This window comes from Phragmites australis, chromosome 2 (genome assembly GCF_958298935.1).
Source record: "Phragmites australis chromosome 2, lpPhrAust1.1, whole genome shotgun sequence".
In the NCBI taxonomy this organism is placed as follows: domain Eukaryota; kingdom Viridiplantae; phylum Streptophyta; class Magnoliopsida; order Poales; family Poaceae; genus Phragmites; species Phragmites australis.
In genome coordinates, this window is record NC_084922.1 from 1,230,422 (window position 1) to 1,242,298 (window position 11,877).

Here is an 11,877-nt window from a genome sequence, read left to right on the forward strand (position 1 = left end):
CCGATTCACCGACTTTTGTGGTTTTTTTGGGTGTTTGGTGCTCGATACGGTTTTTGTTTTGTTGTTGTTCGGTGTTTGGCTTTTAGACCGGTTTCCACCACCACCATCAGACGTACGGGCCATACAGAGATGATTAAATAGGTCTTTCGGATCGGCCCGGTATGGTCCATCTAGGTACAGTTTAAGCGGTTTAGGTACTGTTACGAGTCGTGCCGATTTGTATGCCATCCCATCGGTTCATGGTACGACCTGTTATCCATCGTGTCGTGTCGGATCAGCACAGACACGATTACGGCTCGGCGGTATAGCTAGCCCGGAGGTACGGGTGGCCCGACGAAGGCACGGTGCAGGGGCGGCCTGACAGCACGGTTGTACATCGACGGGCCGACGGGCACAGTGGAGGTATGGTTGGGCACGCCAGCACTTCAAAAATAGAAAAAAAAATTACAAAATTCTAAAAAAATCTATAAAATAAGCTTTATTGATTTGTTGGCTCATTAAAAACCTTTCTACTAGAAGAAAAAAAATACAACCTATGGTTATACTTCAAAAATTACATGATTTCAAAAACATCAGTATTTTACTTGCAATATTTAACATATTTCCTCAAGTGTCCCATTTCATTTATAAACCTAACACATAATTCATTGTTACATATATTATACTTAACAAATCTTATATATTACCGTTACTTTCTTTAAAGACCTTCTCAAACAACCAAGGCCCACCACCACCACCAGACGTGCAGGCCATCCATAACCACCAGCGAACAACCAAGGCCCATCCTTGCTCTGCGCCTGTACGCCTGTGATAGACCCCACTTATTTCCCCTTCACCTCTCCTCTCGCACATCTATCTCATTCTCTCATCATGCCTCCCTCTCGTATCTCGATCTCTTGTCTCGCTTCTCTCTCTCGATGTTAGATAGAAGCAACTGGTGTCATGGAAGGAGTTCCAACGACAATGAAGATTGGCCTCCCTTCTAGATCGACATCGCTCGCTCTCTCTTCCCTTGGTCTCTCGTCCTGCCTCTCTTTCCCTGTGTTGAGTGATTTACAGATTTGCTGCTCTTAACATCGAGTGATACACAATTTACCACTTGAGCCTAATTGTATAGACTCAGATTGACCCACATGTCAATCTTAGCGGGCAATTGATATTCGTTAAGAGTGGTAAATCAACAATTTTATACTTTGTGTGTTAGAATCTTCTTATTCTTGAGGTATAGCATAAATTATGGTGAAAATAAAAACCAAACTGAAAAAATGGGAATCAATTTGTGCTGTTTCTGCATTCCTTACTACTACTTCGGGTGTCTATTTATGAAAACCGAAATATTTTGTACACCAAATAAACCGAACTGAAGAAGTCGAAAAAACCAAATACCCCAGGTCTAGACCTGTTTATTTGGACCGAGACTTTTCTAAAAATTATTTTTAAAAGTTGTTATTGAAAAATTGCTTATAAAAATCTGCTTTTTAATTAGCTTTTGATGTAGATGAAATTTAAACCCATCAAAATATCATTCCTCAAAAGCTCTTCTAAACCAGTTTATGTCTTCTAAGTAATAGTGACATTTTTTTCTTCTCAAAAGCTATCTCTAAAAACATACTATTTAATTTAACTTTCTACTTGTAAAATATAATAAAAGCTCAATCAAAAGAGGCCTAAGACTCAAAACACCGGAACACGAAGCGGATACAGAAAACAAAAAGAAAAAAAAATCTTAGGAGCCTCAATACAAAACCTCTCCTCCCCGCGACGGCGACGGCGGCGTCGGCTAAAAACGAATCGCCACGACGCCACACCCCCATCACCTCCAGAGATCAAAACCCACCTTCGAGGCGACCCGGCGATCACCGGAGAAGTTGCAGCAGAAGTGCTCAGGGGGTCTTCCCCAACCGCGGAGATGGACGACGTGGACGTGTCGCGGCAGCTCAAGCAGATGACCGACTTCATCCGCCAGGAGGCCGTCGAGAAGGCCGCCGAGATCGAGGCCGCAGCTGCCGAGGTATCCTTGCAATCCACACGGCCTTTCATCCGCGCACTCTATTCTAAGGGATCGTCGGATTTAGGATCTCTAGTGCGATCTGCGAGATCAGGGTCGCTGGGGTTTGGATCTGTTACAGCGTTCGTAGGATCGCGCAATGTGCGGCGAGTAGTGGTATGTTAAGCGAATTGGTCATGGATCGGACAATGACGGCATCTGCGCATGTAAGGTTGGGATTGGGGCTTAACCGCTTAGGAGTGCCTTTTGGGCTGCGTTTGTTTGCGATTCGATCCGGTGGTGTTTGCTTGTAGGAATATTATGCTAGTAATACTCGAACCACTGCTATTGCATTTGTTACCAACTGCGACATTGTGTTTGTTGCCGGCTTGCTAGTATGAAGTCCAACAATAAGCTAAATACCATACCTCCATTCCGGTTGTTCTGCTAATTCCGACACCCATTTGTCCTGCAATGGATAGCATTTTTAAATTTAGTGCTAACATGTAATTGAAATTTAGAGACCATTGGAAACTAGATGTCCAGAACTTTACAGTTTGGATACATGCTCCCGTGAAAACCTGTTCTCTTTTGTCTTATTTCGTTTCTGTTGGATAATTGGGATACTTTTATCGTGGGAAAGCACAACTTGAGTGTTGCCATGATTTGATGTAATGCTTTTTAAATATTAAAAGTCTGCAATTTTTTGAACGATCTGATGTGAATGATAACTACTCAGGAATTCCAAATTGAGAAATTGCAACTGGTGGAAGCTGAAAAGAAGAAGATCAGGCAGGAATATGATAGGAAAGAGAAGCAAGTCGGTATCAAGAAGAAAATGTAATAGTTTTTATTCCCGCTTATGTTTCTTTTTTTTTTACCAGTTTCACACCGTGGAAAATACTGAACTAATCACTATAGGTCATTACAGATAGTTTTCAACCATTCGCTTGCTATCTTGATATATATTATAGAGAAAACAAAACGGAAGGACGGTTCACTAATCTTATTATATTTTAATCTATGCAGTGATTACTCAATGCAGCTCAATGCTTCCCGAATTAAAGTTCTGCAGGCTCAAGATGATTTAGTAACAAATATGATGGAGGCAGCAAGAAAAGAGCTGCTGTACATAAGCCGAGATCACCAAACATACAAGAAACTTCTCAGGATACTTATTGTTCAGGTCAGCAGAGTGGAATTTGAATTATTTTCTATGCGAATATGAAGCATGCACTTGGTGCTGCTACTGCAAGTAATATCTCAATTGCAAAAGCACGCTTCAGTACATGCTCTTGTGGTTGCAAAATGCAGCCACCAATGCACACATAAGAGAACAAAGATACCAGTAAAAACAAACACAAAGAAAAACAGGGGTTGCTGAACTCATGGCTTCCTGAGTGCTGTCAATTCCATTTTCAGGCCATTTTTCGGTTGCTGTGGGGTGGTGGGGTTCATTGTTGGAGATAACACTGGTTCAATTGCCAAGTTGTATTCGGTTTGAAATTGGCTGTTTTTCGGCAAACCTGTTTGAAAAACTATATATTCTTCTGATAGTTTAACATAGGATGGTTTTTTTCCTTGAAAGAACACTAGAAATCAGTTACGAATTTGCAATTCACTTGAAACTTCATTATCGGTAATTTGGTAGTTGGTTCAGGAGACAGATTGAAGCATTTACTGTGAAAATCTTGTAACTGGGTTTTCCTCTCCCAGAAGAATAACATGCATGCCTGATTGTTGGGAACTAGGGATATATTCGATTCATAATTTTTACACCATGCTCTTATAGGGTTCAGTTTTTTAATATTTTTATTATTATACTTCATAACATGAATAGACAAGGTATGTATGTAGAGTGGCTTAGATATGCCTTAGTTTCAACATGTATTTTCATTCTTCTGTAATTTGAGTATTAACTAAAGCAAAAACTTCTCTGACCAGAGTTTGCTGCGTCTGAAAGAGCCAGCTGTGGTTCTTCGCTGCAGGAAGGAGGATCTTGAGCTTGTTGACTCAGTTTTGGAGTCGACAAGGAATGAATATGCAGAAAAGGCAAATGTATATCCTCCCGAAATAGTGGTAGACCGCCATGTATATCTGCCATCTGCTCCCAGTCATTATCAGGCACATGGCCTCTCCTGGTAAGGCTTGCAATCTTTGTGGATTATGAATCAAGTTCTCCTTTGATGATATCTACTGCCACCATTCTTTTGTTGAGCTGTGTATGGATGCGCTAGCATGGCAATCCTATATGTGCACATGTTTTTCGAAACTTTATAGCCTATTATATTAACGTATTTGAGTAGCCCCTTATCTAGAGAACGGAATAAATGTACCGGATCTGTTCTTGTTCCCATCAGAAGAACCTAATCATGCTTTTAATGTTAATTTTGTGGATTGCAATGTCAAATACTTACTGTTATACCTTTTGATCTAGCTCCGGTGGAGTTGTACTAGCTTCTCGAGATGGAAAGATAGTCTGTGAAAACACATTGGATGCTAGACTACAAGTGGTTTTCAGAAAGAAGCTGCCGGAGGTACTTGTGCATCTTTTTGTTTCTTTGACATTTTGTCTCAAAAGTAATTCTGTTCGATTTTCCGTGCATCTCCTCGTAGCTCTCGTTAGTGGTAACCCTGTGACGCATGTACTTTTTACAGATCCGTCGAAGCCTTTTTGGGCAGGTAGCTGCGTAACCAATTCTTGAAAGCAGAACGCTGCACAACACTCTTTGGTATCTCCTGATGATATCCAAGAAAACACTTTGGCAGCTCAATAGTAATTTATCACGTTGTTTGGATCTCAGTTTTTATTTTTTGTTATGGAGGAGTTGTCATCCGATTCCAGACCTTCCAATCCTGCAAGAATCAAATAAGAGCAAATAAACTGTGTTCATAATTGAGACGATCTTGCCACATCTTCAATCTTCTCTTAAATAAGGCATCAAGATGTGTATCCATGCCAGTTCGATGAACTACATCATGTTTTTTCATTGAAGATGGTCTCCTTTTGGCTCTCATTTGTTTAAAATTCATAAATTCCAGGCAACAATGGGAAACTTGCCTCCAAGCTTTGTGAATCAATGAATAAATAACAGTGCCTAGATCAAGAAATGATTGTTGTCAAATGTACTCAATGATACAAATCCTCACTTAGTCATGTGCTTGCAGAGTTAAAAAGGATATTCCTAACCCGTTCGAAGTTTACATCAGACTGTGAACCTGAAAATGATCCAACATTTTTAACCATCGCTGTACCCCAGAAAAAGACAATTTGCTCCTCAAAGAAAAGAGAAAAAAACGTAAAAGAAATAAAAACGAACAGCAAATGGCCACTCCGCTGGATGAGAATCTGCTAAAGGAGCAATCACATGGCCCTCGCCGCCGGCCACCTCATCAATGGCTTCCACGGCTGCCGTCGCCTGTCCCGGTCTCCCACTCCGCCAGCACCGTGTGACTCAGACCTGTCTCCGGCGAGTGGGCTCCACCGGCAGAGATCCAGCTCCCCGCCGCGCCCTTCTCCGCCAGCTCGTTCAACCTTCCCGCCAAAATTTAGGAAATCCCTCCCCCTCACACTAGAATTTTTTTTAGAGAAAAACCAAACCAAACCCGCACACAGATCTATCACCCATCCAAAGCCCCCTCTCCCCCCTCCGCCCCCGGCGACCAACCATGACGGCAGCCGGCGCCGGCGAGCCCCGCCGCGTGGTCCTCCTCGTGGACCTCGACCCCCTCCTCCCCTCCCCAAAACCCAGTACCCCCACCACCCAGCCCGCCTCCGCCTACCTCTCCGCCGTCCTGCCCGCCGCCACCTCCCTCCTCGTCGGGTCCCCCTCTCCGGCCTCCCTCTCCGCATCGCGCCTCTTCTTCTCCTCCCTCTCCCCCATCCTCTCCTCCTCCCTCCTCCCCAGGCCCCTCCCCGTCGCGCCCACCCCGCTCTCATTCGACCTCCACCCGGCCACACTCGCCACCCTAGCCCCGCTCCGCCGCCTCGCGCTCCGCGCCTCTCCGCACCCGCGCGTCCCCGCCTCCTCCTCCATCGCCAAGTCGCTCCTCCAGCTCGAGCACGACTACCCCTGGGACCCCGAGTCCCAGCGCGGCCGTCTCCGCGCCTTCGATCCGCCGCCCAATCTGGTGGTCCTCTTCACGGCCGCCGCCGAATTCGAGGAATTCGGCGAGAAAGCGAAATTCGTCGAGAAATTTCGCGGGGTTTTCGGGCCGGTCAGGGACCGCCTTTCGTTGAGGGGCTTACAGGTGTGCTGGGTCTCTGTCGCTACCGCCAGCGAGGGGATCCGTAGGGCGGTGACTGAGCTGGGTTGGCGGTTCACGACCACCCATGCGGTCGTGTTGGGATCGGCGGTTGCACCACCGGAACTCGTGTGGGGAAGTGTTAGGCTTGGGCGCGGGGAAGGTGGACGGCGAGGGGAGGTGGTATTGGAGATCGCCGATGTGGAAGGAAAACCCCTTGTCTGCAAGGGCTGTGAGGTCGAGGTGGTTGGCTCCACACGATGGCGCGTTAGCGGCAATGATGTGTCCAGGATACATGTGAAGGCAGTGTGTGAGGTTGGCAATTGGGAGCAGTTCATGGGCGGGGATGGTGATGTTGCCATGGTGCGTGGGTGCGTGAGGGAGGGTTCCAAGGGTGACGGCGAAGAAGTTGTGGAGAAGGAGTTCTTCCCGCATCAGGTTCTTGAATTTGTTCTCAGAGATGAGAAGGATTGGCTAGGGATTGCCAAGCCGATTTGGCAGATAATTCTGGTGTTCCTTCGTAGAAGGAACTATTGCGCAGTTGTCTCGGTTTCTGATGGAGATGGGAACTCTGTAGATGGTGTTCTCGTGCCATTCTCGATGAACTGTGCATTACTTCATTTTGAGAAGAATGGCCCTGGTTTAGGCCAGGTGGCTACTAAATGCCCTGAAACACCAGATAGTTGCACATCTGATGCGTCTAAGGCGCATAGTGCAAGGAAGAAGAGAAGTAGGTTGGTCAGTAAGCTACTCGAGGCAACCACCTGGAGCACCTTCTGTGATGTGCTCCTCAAACATGCTGATGGCAGCACGCTGGTGGTGGACTTGGAAGACCTGTATTTCAGCAGGTATGGTGCCACATCGAAAAAGTTGCGGTTTTTGAAATGTTGGATGAAACAAGTGAAAAGGGAATGTATTAGTGCTTCATCGGGCATACATACAGAAGGAGAGAAGTGTGCTCCCTCAAAAGATGAAGCAGAAGCAAGTACTCAAGTTTCAGAAGAGGATGATTCAGCTGCTCATGTCAATTTTTCGGTGGATGAAGCAGATTGCCACAGAGTGGTCGAACCAATGGATGAAGCAGACTGCAACAAAATGTATAGACCAGTGGATGAATCAGATTGCAACAAAGTGGACAGACCAGTGGATGAAGGGAGTTTGATGTTCTCTTCTATGGAAAATTTAGAAGCATTTCTTGGTAGTGTCCCTCATAAGATTGAGCAAGGTCTTTGTTCCGAGGATGCTGATTTGGGGAATTTAGCTGAACGCTTGGTTGGCTTGTCCGTCCATGCCCAATTGATTAAGCATGGAAAGATTGCAGTGAGGTACTTTGAACATAGGGAAGCAGAAGATACGTCTGGTGCAAAAATTACTTGCGAACTTTCCAATATTCTGTTGAGGAAACCCAAAGAACTGGTGTCTAAGTACAAAGAAAGCGATTCGGCATCTGCTGCATCGGAGCAAACCGCAAAATACAGTACACATTATAAAATTCGAGAGTATCCTTTATTAATGCTCAATTCTTTCCCTTCCATCCCTGTAATTATTTTGTATGATATATCCTCTGCAATTTTATGTTGTCGATAGATTAACTTTTGTGGTCTTGTACACCTTAACAAGCATGTACCAGACATGAGCTGCAGATTTTGCTTAGAATGGAAATAATCAAATCTGAACTTGGACCTGCTATAGTGGAAGGCTCAAAACAGAAAATGATAAAAGAGATCTGCTCGCTTTTGCAGTTTATTGATATCAACCTCCAGGGGGACTCATTTCAGTCTGACAGTATTCTCGAGTTTGCTGAAAAGACCATAAAGTCCAGGTATGACTTAATTTCTATACTTTCAATTTTTTTAGATAAAGATTTCTATACTTTCAATGTATCTTAATGTTCCTTACTAGGGACTAAGCTTTGTGAATGCTCATGAATGTTAGTGTTGAAGAGCATGTAATAACCATGTACAGTACAATGAAGGTTAAACTAGCTACCTACTCCAGGAGAAGCAATTTCATGTTGCTTCAATACAAATCTGTTATTTGTTTGAAAAGATGAGTCTATCATCAGGGCAAGCATCACAAGTTTTTTGCACCACAAATTCACGTTCCTTACTACTTTCTTTACCAAAAGCAAGTTTTATGCTTTAAGGCAAAATAGTATGACTTAATTCGGTAGTTCTGTATACTGCAAGTATTTGTTTTAGCCATAAATACAAATAGTAAAGTGAGTGAAGTCCTAACTTGGAATTCTTTTCTTAATATTATCCATTGATCTGGTTATATCTATGTGGCAGGCTTACAAGGCCAGCCTGATACCATATATCTCTGTTATGTAAAGCTTACAACTGACTCTGTTGATCATGATCTGCTTCAGACCATAAGTTTCTTTCACCTCTGTTTACTGCAGTTACTACTCGATGGAATTCTAACTTAATCCCTAAGCTCTAGCTACATGAAAGAAAATAATAGATATCGGAATCACACAGAACTGGTGCTTATGTTCCTAGATCCTGTTAGGAGTATTGCTGTAATTTTGCTCTTTATTTGGCTGAATCAGAAAGCGATGTTCTAACTTTTCAGTACAGTGGAAATGTACGGTTATTGATAAATATAATTTGCTGGTTGTATGATCACTAATAGCATGCATTCACATCTTTAGCTTTTCTTTGCTGCTGAGTCGAGTCTAAGTGAGAGAAGATAAAAAAGAAAATTACACAGTGAATCCTACTCCTCAGAAGGAGGATATAAGGCTATAAGCTCAAGCTGAACAAGTTCGCATTTCAGATTATTACATCCACTTTGATACAATGCTCTCCATTTTCAGAGACTCCAGATCGTATAATCTGACTTTGCAATGCCTTTTCAGGTACATCAACTCCATGGAGGATGTGATCAAGAAGATCTACACCCAAATGGAGTTTGATTTATTCGACGACGACGAAGTGGACTGTTCGGATTCTCTACCCAGCAGCAGCAACCAGGAAGACGCCAGGGTCGACAGGGGCCGTAGCCACCGGAACTGCGCCAGCACCAGCGCCTCCGCGCCCCACCTTCTGAGGAGCGGCCGCCACGATGACGAGGACAGGCACGAGGAGCAGCAGCTGATGCGAGCCCAGGAGCGGCGGAATCGTGAGAGGCGGTTCTCCTCCTTCACCAGCTGGGTGCCCGACCTGCGCCGCGTCTGGGCGCTCAAGCACCCGGGGAAGGAGCCCGTCGTGCGCGTGCTGCCGTCCAGGTCGTCGTCAAAGCGGAGGAAGCGGCGGGCGGCGTGCACCGACGTGGTGTTGGAGACGCCGGTGACGGCCAAGAGGCAAGAGAGCGGTCCGGGGTTCGAATGCGGCGACGGGGTGAGGGCGGTGCTCGGGACGGTGTCCAAGACCTTGTTTGACGAGGAGGAGATTGAGACGGACGTGAGCTCGGGCAGCATGTAACCAACTGAACAGCACATTGAGATTGGTTGACTGTATCGTCCTGTATTCGTTTCGTGGTTGCCGTGTTTACGATTTTTATCTCTCTGAAGCATCGCAGTAGTTCTGGCAATGTAATGGCACCGAACTGAATACAATACACCAGGGGCACCTCGTTGAGGAGCTACATAGCGACGATGGCGTGCATGGTGATTGGTGACCGATCGACCGATGCTGCGAACCGAGTGGTGTACGAATCCAAGGCGCATTATGCTGGCCGGTTGAATCTGCAAGGGTGCATGCATGCGAGCGTCGGGAGGAGACGCAGATGCCCACCCAGGTCCGAACCGGCGATGGACGCTACCGGCGCGCCGCAACATATATTCTCTCCGCGTGCATCACTTGTCATGTAGCTGCCTATATGCTATTCTTTGGGTGGAGACAAATTCTATTTAATCGGATCCTATGAAAGATCTTCTTTGTGATGATACGTGTCTCATCACTCTCTTTTTATCAGCCTAGTCGTTAGATTAGAAAATATGTGGCTGGATCAGGGTCTCACAGAGGTTTTTCGTAGCAAGGTCCTATAGAATTTGTTTATTTCTCGAGAGGAAAGCAAATTTTATAGAATCATATCTAGAAAGATCATCATAAGATTCCATCCATATCATTCATAATGTGATCCTATTGCTAGACTGAAAAGAAAAGGTAGATAATAGACACGTGTCATCACATGATTCGATACTGTGATGACACGTGCCCATAAAGAGAGAAAAGAGAGTGTTTTATAGAACGTGATTCTATAAAATTTGCTTCTCTTCGAGTAAGTGTGTGATTGGGATGCAGAGCCCACCGAGCTCTTTCTTGACTACCACACCGTCTAATCAAACCGAATTAAGTTTTAATCCAAATCAACCCATAAAAGTGACTTAGTGTGCGTGGTACGCAGTCCTTGCCGTTGCTATTTTTGTTTGAAATTGCCGTTTTTTGTCTGACAAGAGTGGAACCATCTAATCGGTTGTAGAAGTTTACTTGTATAACGGTTCGTCGATCAATTCGAGCCCATTTGGAGCATAGGATTGCCATGTGATGAACTCTACGTGTATTCACAGTAAAGTTTAGAGAATATATATATATATATATATATATATATATATATATATATATATATAACATTATTATTTTTATAATAATGCCTTAATGAAATTTGTTAAACATATAATCAATATAAAATTATTTTTCATGGTGAATTCACTCATCATTTGCATGGGTGGAATTCTAGAAAAATTGTGTATTAATGGTTAATTTTTTAAGTTTGATTGCACGTATTAATAAGAACGGAGTGATATGTTCCTACAAAATTCTAATGAAAATACCAAAGTGTACTCCTGTCGCTATGTATTAATCCACGTAGGTAGACAAACACTAATAAAAAATTAACAGTACGTGCGTAGTAACCACGGCATATACTTAAATACTGATGGCGTCCAATTATCAACACCTGAACGAGCATGCATCATCCTTAAAAAACGCCAACAGATGGTCCAAGGAAATATCCACCGTCCACTTACAATATAATCTTCCGAGGAGAATATCGCGCATGTATCACCCAAGTGGAGTGTTTTCATGCATGTATAGGACCTCCTTGCTATGATTGTATAAACGAAAATAAGTATAAATAAAGAAAAGAATAAAATGTTCCATAAACAAATACTAGAATCATATATGATTCCTTCAGGGGGAAGACGAAGAATAGGCAAACGAAAGATATTAAAAATGTACATGTATGTTGGTGGTCACAAATACTGATACATGCAAGAATCTTTTTATCCATGGTAAAGTTTCTGGAACAGCATGACATCCTTCACTGGATATATGTATGGTGTATCTGCGAAGAAAAACATGGAGAAGTTATCTGCAAGAAAAACAACATGAGAGAGAGAGAGAGAGAGAGAGAGAGAGGAACTCCCTTCAATCCAAGCACGAGGGGAAGACGCTGGTGGGTTCGTCTCCCGGGTCATGCACACCCATGCAAGTGCAGGTGTTCATACCATTGCTGCACAAGAGAGGTATCCATGAATCGGCAGCTGCATCCGACCACTCCCCCTCCTGGATTGGATCGAAGGGAGCTCTTCGATCTTCTTCTTATTCACCACTTCATCTCATGGCATGATCGATCGTCTTCGATCCGTTCAATACAAAAACATGCATAACCTACATCAATCATGCAAGAAAAAACAA

The 11,877-nt window shown here is 44.0% G+C and overlaps 2 protein-coding genes across 2 annotated transcripts; both read left to right on the forward strand.

Moving 5' to 3' along the window:
* Positions 1-1,708: 1,708 nt before the first annotated feature.
* LOC133892704 (V-type proton ATPase subunit E-like) lies at positions 1,709-4,887 on the forward strand. Its single transcript, XM_062333625.1, has 6 exons — positions 1,709-2,011; positions 2,727-2,827; positions 3,017-3,173; positions 3,932-4,128; positions 4,425-4,524; positions 4,646-4,887. The coding sequence occupies exons 1-6, from the start codon at positions 1,910-1,912 to the stop codon at positions 4,679-4,681; spliced, it is 693 nt and encodes a 230-aa protein (XP_062189609.1). The 5' UTR covers positions 1,709-1,909; the 3' UTR covers positions 4,682-4,887.
* Positions 4,888-5,097: 210 nt separating this feature from the next.
* Positions 5,098-9,827, forward strand: LOC133892697 (uncharacterized). The gene is made up of 3 exons (XM_062333612.1): positions 5,098-7,731; positions 7,863-8,054; positions 9,096-9,827. The coding sequence occupies exons 1-3, from the start codon at positions 5,657-5,659 to the stop codon at positions 9,658-9,660; spliced, it is 2,832 nt and encodes a 943-aa protein (XP_062189596.1). The 5' UTR covers positions 5,098-5,656; the 3' UTR covers positions 9,661-9,827.
* The last annotated feature ends 2,050 nt before the right edge of the window (positions 9,828-11,877 follow it).